At 37.1% G+C, this 22,096-nt stretch overlaps 2 protein-coding genes across 14 annotated transcripts; both read left to right on the top strand.

The window, feature by feature from the left end:
* Positions 1-1,279: 1,279 nt before the first annotated feature.
* Positions 1,280-5,441, top strand: LOC131327048 (receptor-like protein EIX1). Of its 2 annotated transcripts, none has more exons than XM_058360029.1 (3): positions 1,280-4,293; positions 4,438-4,480; positions 5,103-5,441. In XM_058360029.1, exon 1 carries the CDS (start codon positions 1,336-1,338, stop codon positions 4,282-4,284), a length of 2,949 nt encoding a protein of 982 aa, XP_058216012.1. In that variant the 5' UTR covers positions 1,280-1,335; the 3' UTR covers positions 4,285-4,293; positions 4,438-4,480; positions 5,103-5,441. The 2 variants fall into 2 exon arrangements, with proteins under 2 accessions (XP_058216012.1, XP_058216011.1); XM_058360028.1 differs by having other exon boundaries at positions 5,048-5,441.
* A 974-nt stretch (positions 5,442-6,415) lies between these two features.
* Positions 6,416-20,608, top strand: LOC131327049 (phosphoribosylaminoimidazole carboxylase, chloroplastic-like). 12 transcript variants are annotated; one of them, XM_058360035.1, is made up of 18 exons: positions 6,416-6,617; positions 7,839-8,152; positions 8,895-9,110; positions 9,243-9,354; positions 9,813-9,875; positions 9,981-10,119; positions 12,874-12,929; positions 14,434-14,507; positions 14,635-14,782; positions 14,884-15,057; positions 16,813-16,900; positions 16,998-17,114; positions 18,095-18,192; positions 18,298-18,415; positions 18,498-18,592; positions 19,129-19,235; positions 19,965-19,998; positions 20,030-20,608. In XM_058360035.1, the coding sequence occupies exons 2-18, from the start codon at positions 7,941-7,943 to the stop codon at positions 20,048-20,050; spliced, it is 1,872 nt and encodes a 623-aa protein (XP_058216018.1). In that variant the 5' UTR covers positions 6,416-6,617; positions 7,839-7,940; the 3' UTR covers positions 20,051-20,608. The 12 variants fall into 12 exon arrangements, with proteins under 12 accessions (XP_058216018.1, XP_058216014.1, XP_058216017.1 ...); XM_058360031.1 differs by adding an exon at positions 7,612-7,708 and having other exon boundaries at positions 6,418-6,617; positions 19,965-20,608; XM_058360034.1 differs by adding an exon at positions 6,812-6,865 and having other exon boundaries at positions 6,418-6,617; positions 7,922-8,152; positions 19,965-20,608.
* Positions 20,609-22,096: the final 1,488 nt, after the last annotated feature.

Genomic DNA, 22,096 nt, shown 5'->3' with positions numbered 1-22,096 from the left:
AAAGGAAGGTTGCTGAGAAAGTCCTGGGCAACTTCTCAGTCTTGCACTTTAGTCAATTGTAATGAAACAAGATTGTGCTATATGTCCATATGATGTGACCTTGACTAGCTGAAATTTCTGTGTCATTCCGAACTCTTGCCGAACGTAGTTGGCTTGATTGAGTTTACAATCGCGGTTATTACTAATAATTGCAGACCTTCGTTTCATCCACGTATTTGGATTACTAGCATTGCGTCCGTTCGATACACAAGAACGGAGAATAAACTTGTTCCCTGAAGTTTACCTTTATATCAAGGGGCGGCATGTATGTCTCTTAGAATTTACTCCACTTTTCGAAAGAATCGGTTTATTGCATGCATAGATATATGTATATTTTTCTCAAAGATAATTAGAAAAATTCCACAACAATAAAAAAAACGAATAAAGAAAGAAGATAGGTTTCAAGAAAAATTTAAGTATACGTATTTTTATGTTCTTAATTAACTGAACTTAGTTTCCTTTCCAATCAAAATAATGTAGGAATAAATATTTTGTACTTTATAAAAATTATAGAATAATAAACAAAAAGATGAAAAAAAAAATGAGTAAATTCCATCTAGGAGAATGAGTTAATGAACGAGTTTTCTTTAATTTTAGGTAACTACATTTATTTGGTATATATATAGTATAGATAGATATGTCCGAGTTTTCAATTATTGACCAACCAAAGTTGAGGCACCGACATAATTGACATATTATTGTTGACTTCTTCAAGTCTTTCCTAATAACGCGTTCGGAAATTTGTGTGCTGAGCAATATTTTTCTTTTTTCTTTTAACAATCTTTATAATTTTTTTTGATAGGCAAGAGTAACGTTTTACTAAAAAAAACTTGATAAATGGTACATCGAGTTGGGAATAGGGGAAGAAAATAAGAAAATGATGGCCAATGACGTGTTTTGATAATTAATACCCGCTAAGAACATTTTCATTATTAACAAATGTTTTCAGCATGTCCTTGGCAGGTATTAATTAACAAAACACTTCATGAGCCATCATTTTCCCGAGGAAAATTCAACCAAAGGTTGGATGGGGAAAAAAATCGACACATGGGACAAAGCCCGATACACCCATGGGCAAAGCACACCTAAAAATGGCAGAGCGCAAATGGGTCAAGCCCAACCCAAGAACCAAAACCAAACCAAACCGTAAACATTGTTACACCAAATCACCGACACCACCCAAAAACAATATCTATTCTAAGTAATATATAAAATGGGTGCCATTCTATTTGTTAACACGCTAATTATATCTCGTCTCTCTACAGCTCACTCTTGTTCTTGATTTTGCTAACGGAGATGATCATCACAGGCAAAAGCTCTCTCCAACTTCTCCATGTTTTTCATCTTGTTGTTTTAGCATACTTGAACCCTGCTCTTGCGCTCTCCTCGTCGGGAGTTGGAGATGCTAAAACAATCAGGTGCACAGAGAGGGAGAGACAAGCTCTCCTCGAGTTCAAAGAAGCTGTTATGGATGATTTTGGTTCTCTCTCTTCTTGGGGGACTACCAAAGAAGAAGAAGATCTAAATGACTGTTGCAAGTGGAAAGGGGTCCAATGCAGCAACCACAATACTACTAGTTACGTAACCATGGTTGATCTTTCTTATCGGGCTCTGGGAGGTGGATTGCGCGGTAAGATTAGCCCTTCATTGCTTGAATTACACCATTTGAGGTACTTGGACCTTAGTGGGAATGGTCTATACGGCGAAATCCCTCGTCAGTTCAGCAACCTTTCCAACTTGAGGCATCTTGATCTCGGTTTCAATGATATGCTGAGTAGTGAAAACCTTGAGTGGCTTTCTCGTCTTTCTTTACTAAGTCACCTTGACCTCTCTATGGTTGAACTCAGCAAAGCAACCGGTTGGGTTCATTCTATGAATAAGCTCCCTCTCCTCAAAGAGTTGCATTTATCCCGTTGTTCCCTTCCTGATATCTCTCCTCCATCCTCGTTCCGTTTTAATTCTTCCGTGTCCTTATCCATCCTCGATCTTTCTTCCAATAGTCTATCTAATTCGATATTCAACTGGTTGTTCAACGTCAGTAGCAGTCTCGCTTATATCGACCTCGGAGATAACGAGTTAAAAGGTTCGATTCCTGATGCCTTCGGAGGCATGGGTTCACTCACAAACCTCAGCCTCTATGGCAATCAACTTGATGGCCTTCCAAAATCTTTTGCGAATTCAAGCCATTTACAATCTTTGGACTTGTCAGGTAACAATTTAACGGAAGAGCTTCACGAGTTTCTACAAAAGTTGTCTGGGGCAGAGAATTCATTGCAGCGTTTGGCATTAGATAAGAACCGGCTTAGAGGTCCGTTGCCTGATTTCACTAGATTTTCTCTCTTAAGAGAATTGTACCTTTGTAAAAATCTATTGAGTGGGCCATTTCCGAAGAACATTGGAAACCTTCCGAGTCTTTATTATCTGTCTTTGTATAGGAATCAAATTACAGGGTCATTCCCGGATCTTTCAGCGTTCCCATCATTGGAATATTTACTACTTCAAAACAATCAGTTGAATGGGACTATAGACAGAAGTATTGGACAGCTTCACAAGCTCCAGTATTTCAGCTGCGCTTTCAACTCATTAAAAGACACAATCTCTGAAGCCCACTTGTCCAATCTCTCCAATTTATGGTATTTGGACTTATGTTCTAATGCACTAACTTTAAACTTCAGTTCTGATTGGGTTCCCCCTTTCCAACTTGGTGCAATAAAGTTGGCGTCTTGCAAGTTGGGTCCTCAATTCCCCAAGTGGCTTCGCACTCAAAACAAATTCTTTGTGCTTGATATCTCTAGTAATGGAATCAAAGGTAATATTCCGAGTTGGTTCTGGGATCTATCCCCGGGATTACACTATTTAAACCTCTCTCACAACCAGATTAATGGCTTGTTGCCTGATCTATCTTTGAGGTTTAAGTTATATGCCGGAATAGATTTGAGTTATAATCTTCTTACAGGTCCAATACCACTAGTTCCTCCAACTGTAGTATCTTTGAATCTCTCCAAGAATAAGTTTGTAGGCTCGCTTTCTTTCTTGTGCTCACTTGCTGAAGAGTGGCTCATCTATCTTGACCTCTCAAATAACCAACTATTGGGTGAGCTTCCATATTGTTTGTCTCACTTCAAAAAACTAACCATCATTAGTTTATCATACAACAATTTGTTCGGGGAAATTCCTATCTCTATCGGCTCGCTCCTTCAAATTCGAACATTGAACTTGCGCAATAACAATTTGACTGGAGAAGTGCCTTTTTCTCTTCAAAGATGCACGATGCTGAGTACTATTGACTTAAGCGGCAACAGATTCACAGGAATAGTACCAAGATGGTTGGGGACACACCTGACAAGTTTGATTGTCCTTATTCTTCGATCCAATGAGTTCAAGGGAAGCATACCCCGACAGATATGTCATCTTCACCACATTCAAATCTTGGACTTCTCCCAAAATCATTTATCAGGAAATATACCACCATGCTTTTCCAATTTTTCTGCATTGGTAGAAAGTAAGAATTCTGATGCCACCACAAGTTTTGATTACAGAGCATATTTTGATGGTCCGTATGATGATGGCACATATGTAGCTAATGCATTTGTTCAATGGAAAGGAAAAGACCAAGAGTACAGCAAAAATCTGGGACTACTAAAGACCATTGATCTTTCTAGCAACAGATTATCCGGAAATATTCCTGACCAAGTTTGGAGTCTTGCAGGGTTGCATTCCTTGAACCTCTCGAGAAACACTTTGACAGGAAAAATCATCCAAGAGATCGGGCAGATGGAAATGTTGGAATCTCTTGACTTGTCTGCAAACAGACTTTCTGGTGAAATTCCTAGAAGCCTTGCTCATTTAAATTTTCTAAGCGTTTTGAACTTGTCAACTAACAATTTGTCTGGCAAAATCCCAATAAGTACGCAACTCCAAAGCTTTAATGCTTCTGCATATTCTAGCAATCCTGAACTTTGTGGGGTTCCACTTCCCAACAAGTGCCCAGGAGAAGAAGAAACAACTCCCAATACTGCTCATGCCAAAGACAAAAACATTCAAGAAGATGATGACAGTTCCATTACTCAAGGATTTTATGTTACCATGGGGCTTGGTTTCTTTTTCGGATTTTGGGGAGTTTTTGGCACTATAATTATCAATAGTCGGTCTCGACATGGATTTTTTATGTTCCTGAATCACATAACGGATTGGATCTATGTGACCATTGCATTGGGGTGGGCTAGACTACAAAGGAGGCTTTAGATCTTACCGGTGAGTATCATTTTCAAAATTTTGACTTCCCTTAATTTTTTTGGTTGATCACTGTATAGGCGTAAAAAAACTTCTTTTAAGTCCTATTTAGGATTCAATCACAAACTTGTATTAGCTTAGTCTCTAACCACAATGTATGTGTAGGTCATGTTGCAGAACAAGACTCTTTGGTCCTTAAATTGCTATGGTAACTTATACTACTACCCTAGTCTTTAACTACAATACGGCTTGATATCCTCCATATGTTAACTGCCATTATTTATTTGATTACAAGATCCTAAAATTAGCATAAGTTTCAAGATTTGCAATTTCATTGGGTAATTGGTGGGATTATATATCATCACTCCCTTTTTTTTCCTTTTTTTTTTGGCAAATATGTTATTGTTAGAGTGATGGTGACTATATTTGGTTTTTTCTATATCCAACCGTCACATTGGTTGTACCTTTTTTCCATTTTGCTTTCGTTTTTTCCAAGACGCTCCTACAAATAAGTTTACAATAGAGGTTGCGGAGCTTTGCTACTTCTTGTTACTAGACCAATTCCATGTACCTCCCAAAGGAGTTAATAGTAATTTTATGTGTCATTGCAATTACATCGCGTGTTTGGGAGCATTTTATCTTCTATTTTGTACGATGTACATTGTGAATTGTGGATCGTTTTGGCAAATACAACATGGCATAGTTTGAATACCACATGCTCGGTTTCTTACTATTTATATAGATTATTAATAAGGATTGCTCTGATTTGCTGCAGATGATGTTTGGTTGTGGCCCCTTTCCAAGGAGATATCTAATTTGACTTTTTGTAGGATCTCACCGATTCTCCCGCTGGGTGTTTCAGCCAGCCCATGCTATAGCAGCAAAAGCTGTAGTTGATTTTATTCCCGGTCCAGTTAGAGGAGGAGGCAGTCAACCTTTTGGCAATTTTCCTTCTGTTGATAGTCTTGGGGATAGAAGAGTGGTCACTACACACACCACACGTGGTTCTTCTTACCCTAGACTTACTAGTTTCTATTTTGTGTTGCATGTTTGTCCGGAGAACTGTTATCTTTACCAAACTTTAATAACGATATCTTTGTGTCCGCCTTATAGCTTTGATGAATGCAATTTCCGATAAATAAATAAAAAACCCCTTTAAGATTATCAATAACTTACATCTTAGATTGCAAAAATTATATGAAGACTACTCTTCATTTGTTAAGGGTATTACAGTTTTTGTGTTTTTCTAAAGAAGAATTGCTATTTGTTTTTGAATTGAGGACTTTGGTGGTGATCAACACAAACCTGACTTCGATGGGTATCTTTAATTGAAAGTTAGAAACTATAGAGCGATTTCTCTTACTTTACAAAGTGGGGCCTTTATGTTACTGTAAAAATTAGATCTTTTTTTTTTTAAATCTTACTTTAAACATTAAGACTTTTTTACTTGAAATTAGGTCTTAATTTTTCATAATTAAGTGTGTTTTGGAAACTACAACATTAAACTGCTTTAAAAAAATGATACAGTTAAATAGAGTAGAAAACACGCGGTAGTGCCCCAAAGCACTGAATAATCTCTCATAGAAGTGGTACATAATGTCCTATTTTTTGATGATGTATTTTTGCTAGTCAATAGACTAAATTTTTCCAAATCAAAGTTTTGAATATCGTACTGTACCATCTAATATACCGTTCAACAGGAAATTTGGTGCTTACAACTTCAAGTTTCGCTTCGTAAAAAAAACCAAATAATTTCGTCTATTCCAGGTCATTTCGGTTACCTCAGCTTTTTGTACCGGTGTATCAAATGAGTAAGAGAGGAAGGGACACATGTCCATAAATACAAACTACACCCAAAATGCCGACAAGTGTCCATAAATACACGTGTCAACATTTTGGGTGTGCGACAGGCATTTCAGACAAAGGATCAAAAGCCTTATAATTGCATATTTATTGTATAAGTAACTCTTTTTTAAAGATATATTTTTCGTGTTAGTATAATAAATTATGGTACCCGAAATTACTTCAATTCAGGTACATATCATACCAACACAGACAGTATCGTAAGTTCGTAACCGGTGCTTTATTCAAAACCTTGGTCGAGACAATAGAAAAAAGTAAGTGTACGTGAACCAAGAGTGATTTCAAGGAATCGAGGGCGCAAAGTGTAATTATTTTCAAATCAAGGGGGGTGTTTGTAAAGTTCACCCAATCTCTTTTTAAAATCGAACTACTACTACGGAGTACTAGCGGAGAGAACTGACGAACAGAGTTACTTCTCTCTCTCTTCGTCTCACCGCCGCTCTCTCGCCCGCCGTCTCAAATCGGACTAAGGTCGAGCAGAGGTACCTCTCTCTCTCTCTCTCTCTCTCTGGTTGTCTAACTCTTATGTGTTCATTGTTTTACTTAATGATAATTTAGATAGCTTTAACAAAAACATGTTCGGGGTCTAGTAAATAAACAAAGGAGTAAAGGGATTTCTAGTCCACACGCCATGAATGAATTCATTCAGAAAAGACATAGGATTGTTATCGTTTAGGGGCAGGGCGGCTCGGCGTACAAGCGAACCCCTGGGTTCAAAAAATACACATATGTATGTTTTCCATATATGTAACCTCGTTTTTTTCTAGTATTGTATGAAGCCAAACTAAAAGACAGTTTTCAATAAGTTTGTGAAATTACTAAACATTATATAGTCCAACAAGACAAAATAGACCGAGCCGAATAAGATTCGCTGCCTAGATCTTGGAGCCGCTCTTGTTTAGGGGGCCTTTCTTTTTAACATTCTTTTGGGCATGGAGTGGTACTAAACGACAGTTTTCAGTAAGTTTGTGAAATTACTAAACATTATAGTTCAACAAAATAATATAAACCGAGGCGAATAAGATTCGCAGCCTAGAGCCGCCCCTGTTTTGGGGCCTTTCTTATTTAATATTCTTTTGGGCATGGAGTGGCGACTTTCTAGACTCCTGCCAAGGGCCGGCCCTGCATATGTACATATATTTATTGATATATTCATGACACTATTAGTAGGGAAAGACTAAATACAGAACCCTATTTGGCTGTGTATGGTATTCACCCCCTCGAATCACGTTGAATTCATAACATTTTTTTGTATAGAAGTTCATAACTTATTCTATGAAATTCACAACATTTGTACAAGGATCCGCAACAGTTGCGTAAAAGTTCATGACATTTTGTTCTACCATTCATGACAATGAAATGCTATGAATCCAAAATAATTGTTATACATATGTCAAAATGTTATGAATTGATATGCAAAGGTTATGAATTCAAGAATGATGTTATGAACTTTTATCCAATATGTATGAATTTTAGGCGATTCCCGTACACACAGAAATGGTGTGCAAGTTTTGGATCTTCAATTGGAAACAACAATATGCTTATCTCTTACTGCAATTTTTTCTTAGAGGAGGTAAGAAATCACAAAAATCGTAAGGCAGTATACACGCTGCACAGTTTTTCATGATAGCTTTGAATATTTTCATTTTGGTCTTCTGAATGCTAATGGAAGTGTTCGTGCATTTCGACTTCATTGAATTAAGGAGACAGTGGAACACTGTGTCATCGTTTTTACCAGCTGAGTTTTTTGAGTAAAAAGGAGTGCGTCACCGCAGTCTCTTTGTAGAGAGGAAAACCGAGAGAGAATGCTTCACCTGAGCCATCCTCCAACTACAGCAACAGTTTCCAGCCACCATATCGATTGCGCCTTAGGTTCAGCTCTCAGTACACACCGAAGCTTCGTGGTAGGGTTTCCCATGGCGAACAACTTCCCCACCGCTTCGTCTTCCTCTTCTACAGCACTGAAGCAGCACACCACCTGTGGAGCATCCCCCGAATCTTGCAATACTTCTCACAGGTGCTTAAACTTTTCAACAGAGCTTGTACAAATGTGTATACATAATACATATACATGACCTGAAATACTCTGCAAGTTCTGGAACTTATTTTCGAGACACTGAAACACTTTGTTTACCTTTCCCTGCATTGTTTTCATGATATCTTGGAATAATAGGTCTTACCTAGGCAACCACTCCCGAGTGAACAGTCTCGAGGATGGCAAATAATGTGACAATCCGGAGGGAAGTAGACACATGGATATTCTACTTCCTTAGTAATAGAAGTGTTTGTGCATTTCAATCCACGCTCATTGTATTTGCCCTGTATGATTCCAGTCCACACACCTTGTAAAATTTATCACACGCGATGTATATTCTAGTTATATTTATCCCTCAATGCATATAATTCTGTTCGAATGAGTGTATACACATGGATATAAATATTTCAAGGGTTTGGAACTTCTTACGTTCCACTGCATTGCTGAATTTACAGATTTCAAATAGTTGGTTTTCTGAATGCTAATAGAAGTATTATGCATTTCAATATGAACTTACCTGGCAAGGTGGGTTTTTGTATTTCAGGTTACCTATGAGTGGCGAACTTAAATAAGTTGCTGTACTACTATAATAAAACCATCTTGGAAAGTTTTGGGTTGGTGGTGGTCCCGTGTCACCCTCGATCCATCCTTCTATACGTTTATTTCGATAGACATGTATAATTTTCTACATTTTTAGTTGCAGACCCGAATGATGTTTGTGTAGGAAGAATGATTTACCCATACATGGGGTGTCAGAGACCATTGTCGGTGTGTTGGGAGGAGGGCAACTGGGTCGGATGCTATGTCAAGCCGCATCCCAAATGGCAATTAAGGTGATTGTTTTGGACCCAATGGAGAACTGCCCAACAGGTGCATTGTCAGATTGTCATGTGGTGGGGAGCTATGATGATAGTGTGACAGTTGAAGAGTTTGCAAAAAGGTTGGGTTTGAATGAGAGTCTTGCGAGCTAATGTTTTTTTCTCCCTATTCACTTGTTCTCTTGATGGCAATATTACTGCCACCATTCAACAGAACCTACTTTTTTAGGTTGCTGATTAAGTTTGGTATCTAGGTGTTCAGTTTTGACCGTTGAAATTGAGCATGTTAACGTAGCAACACTAGAGAAGCTTGAACAACGAGGGCTAGATGTCCAACCTAAAGCCTCTACGATCCGAATTATACAGGTATGGTGTTGGACTCGAATTCGAATCTGGATACCATTGAATAGGATATCACATAATGACCTCAATAAGTAGTTATCGAAGTCATCTGAACTAATCTGTGGGATGCATCTATGACTTTATAACGATGTGGTCGTGTTCTGACTATATTTACATCAATAATCAACCGCATCTCTTGCATAAATATTGTGTTACCAGTAGCATACATTGTCTGTTGGGGCTTTTATTTTATTGTTTGCCATTTGAGAAATCAAGTTAATTATACTTAGATATATATTGCAAAAATTTTGGTAGTGACATATTGATCTATGTTGAATGTGGACATGGTTAATCGTATTTAGTTGCTCTATCCAGGAAGTGGTTTATGAGAAAGTAGATGTATAGATATCCTGAATGTTTGTTAAAGAATCACCAACTCTATTGATGTAAGTTTGTTTCTGGTTTGGGTATTACCGTCTCAGGATAAATATCTCCAAAAGGTTCATTTTTCTCGCCATGGCATCCCACTTCCTAAGTTTATGAAGGTTAGTCACCAATTCACCATGTCATGAGAACATTATTATTTTCTTTTTCTGAAAATGATAGTGGAGAATATCACTTTGTTTGATAGAAAACTATGGCTTAGACAGATAGATGATCCTGAAAGTGCCAAGAAGGCTGGTGACCTGTTTGGGTATCCTTTAATGATAAAGAGCAAAAGGCTTGCTTATGATGGGCGGGGAAATGCTGTTGCTAAGAGGGAAGAGGAGATCTCTTCTGCAGTACAAAGTAAGATCTTTGCTTCTGTAAACAATTTGGAACTTCATCATAATACTTTTCTGGTGATTTCCATCCATGCAAATGATCCAGTAATTTGCTTTCCACTGTTGGAAAATATAATATGGTAATATTTTGGTAAGGAATAGACATCCATGATTTTACTCCAGACTCAGTATGTAGTTAACTAGCTATGTATTTTTCACTTTAATTTTGTCGTTCCCCCTATTTGTTTTATTGTTGGTAAAGTCCCTACCAGAGTCCATGTGATTCTGAATCACAGAATCTTGACTCAGACTCCCCATTTTGGAGCATCAAACTTTTGGTTGATTCATGAGCTCTAAGTTTGTTGTCTCTGACTGCTTTGCAACAAAAATTTATGATCAGTCTTCTTACTCTAGCCGTCTAATATCGTAGCCTTTGGGTTATATACGCTAGGATGGTAAATGGTTCTCAAGTAGTATGAAATTTTTGAAGTCTTACGAAAACACGATTCATGCCATATTTAGGTGAATCTATTTTGGAGGATAAATCTTACTATTAGCGGTGCAAAGATACACTTCATATTTACTTTTCATGCGATTTGTAATAGTTGATTCAAAACTGTTCTTAACTTTGTTACTTACCAGAAAGCACGAAAATAATTTCACAGTGTCTAGTGAAAAAATAACCTCTTTACTCTTCCATGATTTATTGATCAAACCCTGATTAGAGTATTTAATAGAATTCAAACCAGGTTCTTTGACCCATTCTTTCCGTTCTTTTTCTTCACATGTCGCAATACATGTAAAGGTGTTTGAGGCTATAACAACTTATAAACATATATTTTCTGTCGCTATTTTCGTGGAATAAGATAGTTTAATATGATATGGATCGAATCAGGATGCTATGTTCTTAAAATAAGTTTAAGAAGTCATGAATCTTGTTGAGTATAATATTCAATATGAAATCAAGAGAAACTACATACGAGAGTACATATCTTTGTATATTAGATGTATAAATTAATTTTTCTTTTGAATTCTTCTTTCCTCTGAATCATCTATGATAGCACAGTCAATCAGTCAATTGGGTTATATAGGATCCTCGATCACACCTTGAACCCACCCCTCATTATAGAAGCTAGCGTCTTAACTAGTAGATAACATTATCATCATTCGAAACGAGACTAAAGTCGCATCAATCAAGTCAAGGATTTCGTTGTTTTGTGCCTCAAATTATCATGCTTATGGTGAATTGTTGGTATTTAAATCCATAGATGCCGGTTTACATATACTCTCTCCGTCCCTAAATAAATGTCTGGCCCACAATCCTAGGCGTTTAAAAAGATGTATTTTTTCTTTAAAAAATTCAAACTTTTTTCATAACTTGAAAGAACTCATTGATATCTATTGATTTGTGGGGGGAAAAAATTCCAAGAAAAAAATGCATCCTTTTAAGGCCTAGGTTTGCGGTCCAGACATTTAATTAGGGACTGAGGGAGTATTATATTAATCAGTATATTGCACGTTCACGAGTTTAGAGAAAGGCATTTCTGATTTAAGTGCTCAATGATGCTTTTGATGATGTACTTTATTGTGGACATTATTCAAATCAAGTTAAACTAGATAAAACTTCATTGGAATTCCATGTTTAGGCCATGCATAAACATTTTATGGTATTTTATCCATATCAAATTTTCTGCAACAAATTCAAAGCATTATAATTGCATCCATTTTTTGCACTTGCAGTAGATTTCCAAGTTTATCCTTAATTTGTAACGCATGAATGCCATGAAGAACTAACATGCCTTATTGGTCATTGTTTGCATCTCGAACACTTATCAGGCATGGACACAGTCACACAGCATGTACACGAGAAAATACTGCGGCATACGGCAGGCAGCCTGTCCATTTGATTGCATACTAATTTTTTTGAGTTCGACATGTTTGGGACGCATGCACCGCAAGTTGGACATGATAGAGGACACGGTAGGGGTTGTTTAGAAGTTCAAAACAAACTTGTTTCGGGAGTCAAATCGCCTATGTGATACTAAAAATGGCAAAATTTCTAAATGAAAAAACAATTAGTTTGGACAAAACTCTACTTGATCAAAATACTCATACTTCTCTCTCTCTCTCTCCCTCTACTAAAAATGGCAAAATTTCTAAATGAAAAACATTAGTTTGGACGAAACTCTACTTGATCAAAATACTCATACCTACCTCTCTCTCTCTCTCTCTCTCTCTCTCTCTCTCTCTCTCTCTCTCTCTCTCTCTCTCTCTCTCTCTCTCTCTCTCTCTCCCCCCTTGGAAATCTCATCGGCTCATTCTCTCTTGCTCCATAGCAAATGGTTGCACCATAGGTTATGTGACTTATGTCTGAGAAGTCGAATGCTTGATTTACCCTAGTTCTAAACCTATTTAATGTTTGATGTCACCGATTTTTTATATTTAGTTCTTCTGAATTGTTGCTGGATGTCCTATATTTATTGCATCTAATTTGTGGGGGGATATTACATTCTTACTGTCTATTGTTTTTTCTTTTATTTCTACTTGTAGATAGACAATCTATTGATTATGTAGAACTAGTTTTCTTTTCATTTATTTTTAGCTGGGTTCTTTGTGGGAGTGAATTAGTAACAACTAAAAAATTCAAAAAAAAGAAGCTTGTTTTGTCATATCTCAACCATATTCTATTGATGTGGATTAACAAACTTCCCTCTGTTCTATTGTATATACTATATATTGCTTCCAGTTCCCCTAATTATCTAGGCAACTCTCTTTGCAGCCCTTGGAGGATATGATCATGGGTTATATGTTGAGCAATGGGCCCCATTTGTGAAGGTTGGTTTCAACTATGTGCCATTTGCTTAGTACTATTTGTCATGTGATCCGTACATCTACTTTGTATCCCTAAAAACTTCTGCTTGTTTTCTGTTTGCTTGTGTGATTTTTGATGTTGAGTTGTACATTACCAAGGTAAGACACACGAGCTCAGCTACTATGAGTTCCAAACAAACAGTTTTAGTGGTTGATTTGGGAAGAAGCTTGGAAATTTCAACTCTGTCAAAACATAGTTTATGGTTGTGACAAGTAACTGTTGAATTTGCTGTCACATTTGGGATGCTTCATGATATTTTCACGTGGCAACATATGACTGCCTATTCATGCTTGAGAACTGAAAACAGTGGTGATCACATTTATCAAGAATTTTACTCTTGAAGTTCTAGAATTGAATATGCTCACTTGAACAAAGATTTCTAACTTCTAACATAATGTCTATAGTAGAATCTCTTTATGGGATACTTTAGTGCTATTGACACAATGTCCGCGCATTATCAAAGAAAGGCGGTCATTGGGGAATAAGAAAAGTTAGGGCGTAACACTCATCCTATTTGAGTTCCTCTAAAGGATAGACCTCGACAGAAAACTGAAAAGTAATGATAGCGAATGATGGAATTCAGTAGTTAGTTCCTCTTATGTAACTGTTCACTTTGGAGGCCTACTAGTACTATTGAAATTTGAAAAGTAACTGTTCAAAAGTAGAATCTTCAATGGATGCGAGGGGGCTTAAGGTTTTCTTTTACTTTTATATAGAAACTAAAATTTGACTACACCATTAATTGTCGGTAAGTATGGTGTAACAAACATTTGCTACCACTTGGAGTGCCTTAGAAGTTAGAAACATTTTTCTTTTTTTGCCTTTTTCCTCTTTTCCAAGGTTTGAGATGGAACTACATCTTTGGTCATCAAAATTTCTCGGTCAAAACTGGTATTTGTTTGGGGTGCTTGTGAGGTGCAAATGAATGAGTAATTTGGAATATTCTGTTACTTATTTGGAGGTTCAAATGGGTGTTTTCCAGATTGTTAGAATTTCTCACTTTTTTTCAGTTTTTGTACTCGTAGTAGTTTAGAACATCTTTTCAGGAATAACCAAATAATATCTAGCATGTGCTTAACTTTTAAGTATGGCATGATAGAGGTAAAGCTTACACAATTGTTATGCTTGGTAGTAAAAAGTAAATAAATCCTGTTGTGCACTTTGCTTATATGTCAACAAAGTCGAAAGTACCTGTGATATTATGACACTATCACACCAAAGCTAAGATGCAACTAATCGTCTTTTTTGTGGTTTTGCAATTTTAGTTTGAACACTTCAGGCAATTCCTGTAGCAGTTATGCTTTAATCCAATGCAATTTGTTGCTTCCTGTTCTTAATCTTTTCCTTGTGGAATTTCTCTTTGATGGTGGTATATTTGCAACATTGTCATGTCTTGTTATTTAGGTACCTGTTATATGGCGTAAGAGTCACTGATTACAATTGTTTTGTTTCTTTTTTTTTGGGTAGGAGCTAGCTGTGATTGTAGCTAGAGGGCGTGATGAATCTATCCTATGTTATCCTGTTGTTGAAACCATTCACAGGTAAATATTTCAGCTTCACTAGTTTACCCAACCTGTTTCTTATTTCAACCTCTGATGGCATATTGTTTGTGATCTCTGTCATCAGTAAATGTAATAAATATGCCTGTGGATCTTTATATTGTTGCAGGGAAAACATTTGTCACATTGTTAAGGCACCTGCAAATGTGCCATTGAAGATCAGGAAACTTGCTACTGATGTTGCCTATAAAGCAGTTAGTTCCTTAGAGGGTGCTGGAGTATTTGCAGTGGAGTTGTTCTTGACAGAGGATGGTCAGGTTGCGTTATGTTGTTTCATTTGTTTGTGCAATTGTTTGTTGGTTGTTCAAGAAAAGATTTCCTGATGGTATGTTCTTATCTAAGTTATTCTTGTGCGCAGATTTTGCTAAATGAAGTAGCTCCTAGACCTCACAATAGTGGCCATCACACAATTGAATCATGCTTCACTTCACAATATGAGCAGCATTTGCGGGCGATTCTTGGTCTTCAACTAGGTGATCCATCAATGAAAACTCAAGCTGCTATTATGTACAACATACTGGGTGAAGACGAGGTGAAATACATTTGCGTTATGAACTTTCCCCATTATAGTTGCAATTAGAAAACAAGTTCATTAAAGCTGACTTCTCAGAAACAATTGTGTGACAGCTGAAAGATGGGTTCCTTGATGGCTTTGACTTTATGTTCATCATAACATAAATTGATAAGTATGTATTAGAAATGCAATTAGTTATTAAGAAGAGATTTGTACTAACCGGTAGATGATAAATCGTAAAATATAATGTACCTGGAGTGGTGAGTGATTAAACATCAAGTATGTGGGGCAAAATGCAGAATTTGATGCAAATATAGCTTTGGAAAATTAAATGACCAACTAACAAGACCCGAGATGAAGGTAGTCTTCCAAGTTGCGTAGTTATTTACAATGGAAAAGATTGGCTTTTCAAAAAAGGTTATCTGGTTTCCAAACCCGAAGAAATACATGGAAATAAGGCTAGAAAGATGTGATGGTGAGAAGTGGTATAATAACCAAGGCTTGACATGAATGGTTCTTTTGACATGAACTGTTCTGCTAAAAGATCACTGTTTAGTTTCCTTAAAAATTTGAAAAAAAAAAGCCTACTATCCCTTCAGACCCCGCCCAACCCTATTCTGTTTAAGAAAAGATTAATCTGGGTGTCTTGAAGTTAACAACCAGATGAACTTCCAATGGCCGTTGAAGGAACTCTACCTGGTGAGCCCTTGAACACAATGCCAAGTTTCCCTGTGGGGTTTGATAAATTGTTTGTTGGACGCTTTGGTTTAGTCTTTGTTTAATCATTCAGAAATATAAAGTTTACAAGCTGTCTTGAAAAAATAAGACCTATGGGAGTGATTTTGCCACTCCCCTTTGTGTCTTATTTGATGATTTGTTTTGTGAGAGAAGGGGAGTGGCATTAACAAAAAAGGGAGTGGCAAAATCAATTCCCACCTAATTACCATTCATAATAAGGAATAGATTAGCTTAAACTTCACAGATCCCAAATAAGAGCAATATATGATTTTGTTGTTTTGGATATATTATTAAGTATTAACCATCGAGAGATTTTTTTTTTGTGTGTGCGTCCACCTATTTGTCTACCCAATCCATCCCCGTACTAAACAATAGTGCTACGGTGACCGCAATTGGATATGATCTCATGTGGCTCCATATTTGCACTCATCATATATGCATTGCGAGACACATAAAATGACGACAACAATATTACCTAAAGAGTCATATTACATGCTATTTAAATGTGCACTAAAATCACTTTCACATTTTTCTCATGGATAATTTTGTTCTTAGGCATCTTCTGTCAATTCTTTTGAGTTTTGAGTAATGAAGTGACCCATCTTTGTTTTTTTCCTTTCCGCACGGTCCACTTAGCATTCTCATGTTTAAAAGTTTTCTGTTGATGTAGGTCTTTGCAAACTTTATTAGACTCTTAAATCGTGTGTAAGTGTACTTTGGATGGGTGTTCAAATTCTAAAGTTGCGTGGCTTGGTTATTTATCTTCCCGCTTTAGAACAGATTAGCTGATATACAACTCCATGCCCAGGGTATTCATTTCAATACCCATGGCCAAACTTGGCGCCGCCAGTGCATAGCACCCTGTCTAATTTTTTCACTGTACCTTCTCATATTCAATTACTGGTTCATATCGTGTCTGTAACATCGGTGAACTTCCAAGCAAAAGTGTCATCTTTTCTGCTTTTCTTTTATATTTCTTGATAGGTAGCAACTAACTTAACTGGTTTGATATGTTACCGGTTGTCATGCCTCCAGGGAGAACCAGGTTTTCTTCTGGCTCATCAACTTATTGGAAGGGCATTAGGTATTTCAGGGGCAACTGTTCATTGGTATACTAAGCCAGGTTAGATTATTAGGTAGAACTATTCAGTTTATGTTCTTCATGTTGATTGTTCCACTTCTCTCCCAATATTATGTTGCTTGTTCGAACGGTATTGCAGAAATGAGAAAGCAACGAAAGATGGGTCACATCACGATAGTTGGCCCCTCTATGGCCATTGTGGAAACACGACTCAAGTTCATGCTTAACGAAGAATTATTAAATGGGGATACCGCAGGTCAGTTGTCTAGTTAGTAACTTGGTATTTTATCAGTCTAATGCATTTCTGATAGTTGTGCCAGATTAGGAGAATCTGCATGTTGTTTGGCGTAGTTATGACTTCAGAAACACATAAGAAGATAGGCAGTTGCATTTGTTTTGTTAGCCATTTGCTGGCAGTTTCTGGTTGGACAGAGACTTCAATTGGCAGTGTTCTTTAGTCGTGAAATAACTTGTCATCTGCAAGTAAAAAAGACATGCCTCAAATGCTACCTCACACGGTCCCAATGCTTGTCTGACTCTCTCAGAGGATACTTGCATATTTCTACAGGTATCTTGGTCTTTAAGGTCATGGAAGGAAAATGATGTGTGTTACCTGACTCATCAAATCAATACCTAACTGCACTTTCTCTCACCCACTTCAAGGAACTACACTTCGTCGTCAACTATGACAATTCCACATGTTTAAATTTTCCGATGTGATTTTATTTTATTAACCACAAGAAGCCATGATATTGCATTATGTAAATGATTCCGGTCTCATAGTTCCATAGGTCCTCATTTCCTATGCATATGTTAGCGAGTAACTGAGGTGTGAAAGAGGCAGTTCATTTTGCACTACCGCTAGGAAGGGAGTGGAAAAAGGAGATGCCCGACACATCTCTTTCACTGTATCCCAAAATTGGAATTTTTTTAACACAGAAGTTGGTATTTTGAGATTGATGAATTGGGTATCTGGATCTGCACATGCATCTGAAACACTTCTCTACTCTAAATTGCAGTTAAACTTGTTTAGAAGAAAAATTGATCTTGTGATGCATGTAAAGCTCTTGTCCTAGTCTAAGTCACAAAGTTGTGCGATCTTGGGGGTAATTTGTAGTTTTGTCAGCATTGCTGACTCTAGTACAAGATGGTAATGTGCACATGCTTACCAAAATGACATTCAAATACCAAGCTGTTATATATATATTCATGTTGCTCTCCTTTTTTTCTTGACAGTCACGCCACGTGTTGGGATCATTATGGGTTCTGATTCAGATCTTCCCGTCATGAAGGATGCAGCAAGGATATTGAATATGTTTGACATTCCTTATGAGGTCACATTGTCATATAACCTTTATTCGCTTAAATTTGTTTTCTTAAATCACAAGTAAACTAGTCACTTGTGGGTGACATTTATATTGATGGATTAAGTTGTGCAGGTGAGAATAGTCTCAGCACACCGGACTCCTGATATTATGTTTTCTTATGCGTCATCTGCTGGGGAGCGAGGGATTCAGGTTATCATTGCTGGTGCTGGAGGTGCTGCCCACTTGCCAGGTTGGAATTCATGAATTATATGTTCAGGTTACATTTCTTTAAATGCCAGATGACCATTGACATCCTTTTTCTCCTTCTTTAGGCATGGTCGCTGCACTAACACCCTTGCCTGTTATTGGTGTTCCTGTACGCGCCTCATCACTGGATGGACTTGATTCTCTCTTGTCAATTGTGCAGGTATATTTCATGCCAACTTTTCCTGAAGTAGGTTTTGGCATTTTGCAATGTAATGTTTGAAGAATGTTGAGAATTTGCACTAGTCATAGGTCATTTCTTGAAATGGATGGCTAAAGCTGAGATCTTTATTTCATAGACTGGATACTTTTGGGATAATTGATAGTAACTAGTGAGCATAAAAATTTTCCAATGTGTATGGCTACTAATTTTCTGTGCCTTTAAAGGGACTTGTTGCCCAGTACTCTCTATTTTCTCTTGAATCTGCAACTCTAATAGCATAACTGATTGATAGCATGTGGAGATTATTGATGACAACCAGATGCCATGATTATGCGACATGCGATACGTGGTTCTTGTTTTGCTTTCTCATTCATATCTCACTGTCATTCTCATGTGCAGTCCAACTGGTATCACGTTAGTATCTTCTTCAACTTGATGTCTGGGTTTATAATATCAGCTGTAGTGTAAGTGTAAGGTTTTTTTGAAGACATTATGTTAAAATCCCTACAAATAGTGATTTTTGTTTCAATATGCAGATGCCAAGGGGAGTTCCTGTTGCAACAGTGGCAATAAACAATGCCACCAATGCAGGTTTGTTGGCAGTAAGGATGTTGGGGGTTGGTGATGCTGATCTGCAAGCAAGGTTTTTCTCTCTCTCTCTCTCTCAAAATGTCACTCTCTCATTGTTGCTTATCCTTTCTCGAAAGAGAGAGGGATAAGGAAGCAAATATGCCTATAAGTAATTTCCTGGTGAGATGATTATTGTGGTGGACTGTTTGCATCCTAAGAAGCACAAAAATGCTACAAGACACTGACACTCCGACTCCACCTTAGTCAAAAACTGCTAGACACGACACACCTTGTAAGATAAAGTGTAGATGATTTTATATATCATAAATGAATGCTATATTCGGTAAATGCATCATAACATTGGTTGGCATTAGAAGGATGCCAGATACAATCCCTAGATGACTGACTAATTCACCACGCAATAAGAATTGTATCGCGAACAACTAGCAAAATGAACAATACAGCATTCGAGTGTAAAGTATTGGTCTAATGTAAAATGAAAACATGGATGAATTGTTCCATTAATCCATGTGTAGATGGCATACATCATCGAAGACAACATACAAATGAGTGATATGTAGGTGGTTCTCATCCCAATTTATTTAATTTATGAGATTGGAATGCATTCATGTATGTCAAAGACTCAAAATGATGAAAATGCGTCGGCCAAATTGATGAAAATGTCTGTCAAGTGTCTGAAGGGGTGTCCAGTCCCAAAAAATGAAAACAAACCTACACGCGTTTGAACGAGTGTCTGACTAGTTTGTATCCATTTGAAATGCATGTTTTACGTTTTGTGCAGAATGTCCCAATACCTTGAAGACACTAAAAATGATGTCCTTGCGAAAGCAAAGAAGCTAGAAAAAGATGGTTGGGAAACATACTTAAATTCTTAGCCTCCCCCCAAAAGCATCTGGTTTATTTTAGCCTCTTTTCACGGGTTTCTTGGTGCTCTTGGTGCGAGTTTGGAGGGAATCCCGCCATATATTGCTTCAGTCTTCTCAACAAGAGATTGAGAAAGATACCAGAGCTGTTGAGAGGGTTCTACCAAACACGGTAATGTTCATCAAAAGGAGGGATCATAATCAGTACCCTCATCTTAAATAGCTTTAGGCCAGTGTTAAGGGTTGCAGACTGGAGAAACGGCTATGGGGATCATCGGAAAGTGGAGTCCTGAAACTTTGTCAAACCGAATGCTGAGAAACACTTCATCGGAAAATGGAGTTTGTTATTGCAAATAACTTCATCAATTGGAAGGCGTGTTTTTTTCTTGGTCGAGTGTACATTTCTTTTATCATTTTGTTTCGATTCGGTTTACGAATACTGTGATGGTTGGATGACTTGTTTTAAATTTGTAGCGACGATAACACAAACATCACAGATGGTTTGTAGCTGATTTAACTCAACTTTGTCTTGAATCGGGCTTCCATCTCCTTTGGTACGTCATTTGTTTGGCTGGAAAATATTAGGATTGTTTTGATTTGCATAACAATCCTAGTTTTCTAGGGAAGAAAAAAAAAAAAGATGATTCCTAGTTTTCAAGGTTATGTTCACAGCAGCAAAAGAGAGGGAAATGAGTAGTATTGAAATAATTGAAATATAGTTTAGGAGGAGGAGTATTCATGGCAATGCTAGATACACACCTACCAATTACACCTCTAGCCCCATTCCTCTCATATATGTACTAATCAATAAGCAAAGCGGCTCCTCTCACATACGTACTAATCAATAAGCAAAGCCAGTGTTTCCAAATGTTTTTCTTGTCGTAAGTTATACATATTGTTATTTTTTTGGTATACGATACTCCTATAACTAGAAGAATCAAACAATGTTTTGTTGATAACTTAAGTGTCCAGGCCATATATGTTTCTTATACTCTAGACTGTGAATGAAAGAAGCATGGTAATATGCATAAAAATAGATGTGATGGTTGTATTGATTTCATATATTATACTCCCTCCGTCCCTTTTTAAGTGTCCTGCTTCGTAACTCCAACTTATTAAAAAGACATCATCATTACACATTTCACATCAACTTTTTCCTCCACTTTCTCTACTTACCCATCATCATTACACTTTTACTCACTAACTTTTCAAAATGAAATCTACTTTTAGGGACAAAATAGACAATGCACCAACTTTCACCCTCCTAACTTTACAAAATAGACACTTATTAAGGAACAACCCAAAATGGTATATTGGACACAAAATAAGGGACGGAGGGAGTATATATATGGGATTTCATTGTTGGTCAAAAAAAAAAAAAGAAATAGGTGTGGGTCTCTAGGTCTGCCTTTTTTGATGTCTTTCGGTTTTGACACCTACGTCAACACCCGAGACGTATTCGCCGGTCGACGCCGTCCATCAACTGCAGTATACACATACGTGGAGTCATGGACCATATGATTACGTGTTGAATTGAATAATACAAAATCGGATCGAGGTTGACCTTAACAAACCTTATTATTATTCTGGTGATGATATCGATCGGAGTCTCGAGTCATCTTACAAGACTTGCTGACCGACCGTGTGTGACCAGCACTCAAAATCAGAACCAGAATTGCTTCGTACACGTACAGCTTGCTGCCACGCGTTGGGAAAAAAACTGTTCCGGGCTGATGATCAGCGCTGACGGCTTCAGAAATATCTACCAACAGTGGCGGATCCAGAAATTTGATACAGTGAAAGCATTAATATTTTTTTTTGTAACCGTAATATATGACTTACTGTTAACCACATTCACACCAAAATTAATTTTAGCATTCATGATAAAGTAACAATTTTAAAATATATATATATGTATTTTAATAACCGGCTATTTGGGCACACTTGTGAACCTTGACTATATGCGTAAAAACGAAATTATCACATGTTCATTATCTATTTTTTTATTATTAACTCTATGAGTATAAGTTTCGGAAATCAAAAGTGTACA

The sequence above is a fragment of the Rhododendron vialii genome, chromosome 5a (assembly GCF_030253575.1).
Source record: "Rhododendron vialii isolate Sample 1 chromosome 5a, ASM3025357v1".
Lineage (NCBI taxonomy): Eukaryota > Viridiplantae > Streptophyta > Magnoliopsida > Ericales > Ericaceae > Rhododendron > Rhododendron vialii.
The sequence above is the reverse complement of the archived record's forward strand: the minus strand, read 5'-3'. Positions and strand labels throughout refer to the sequence as shown.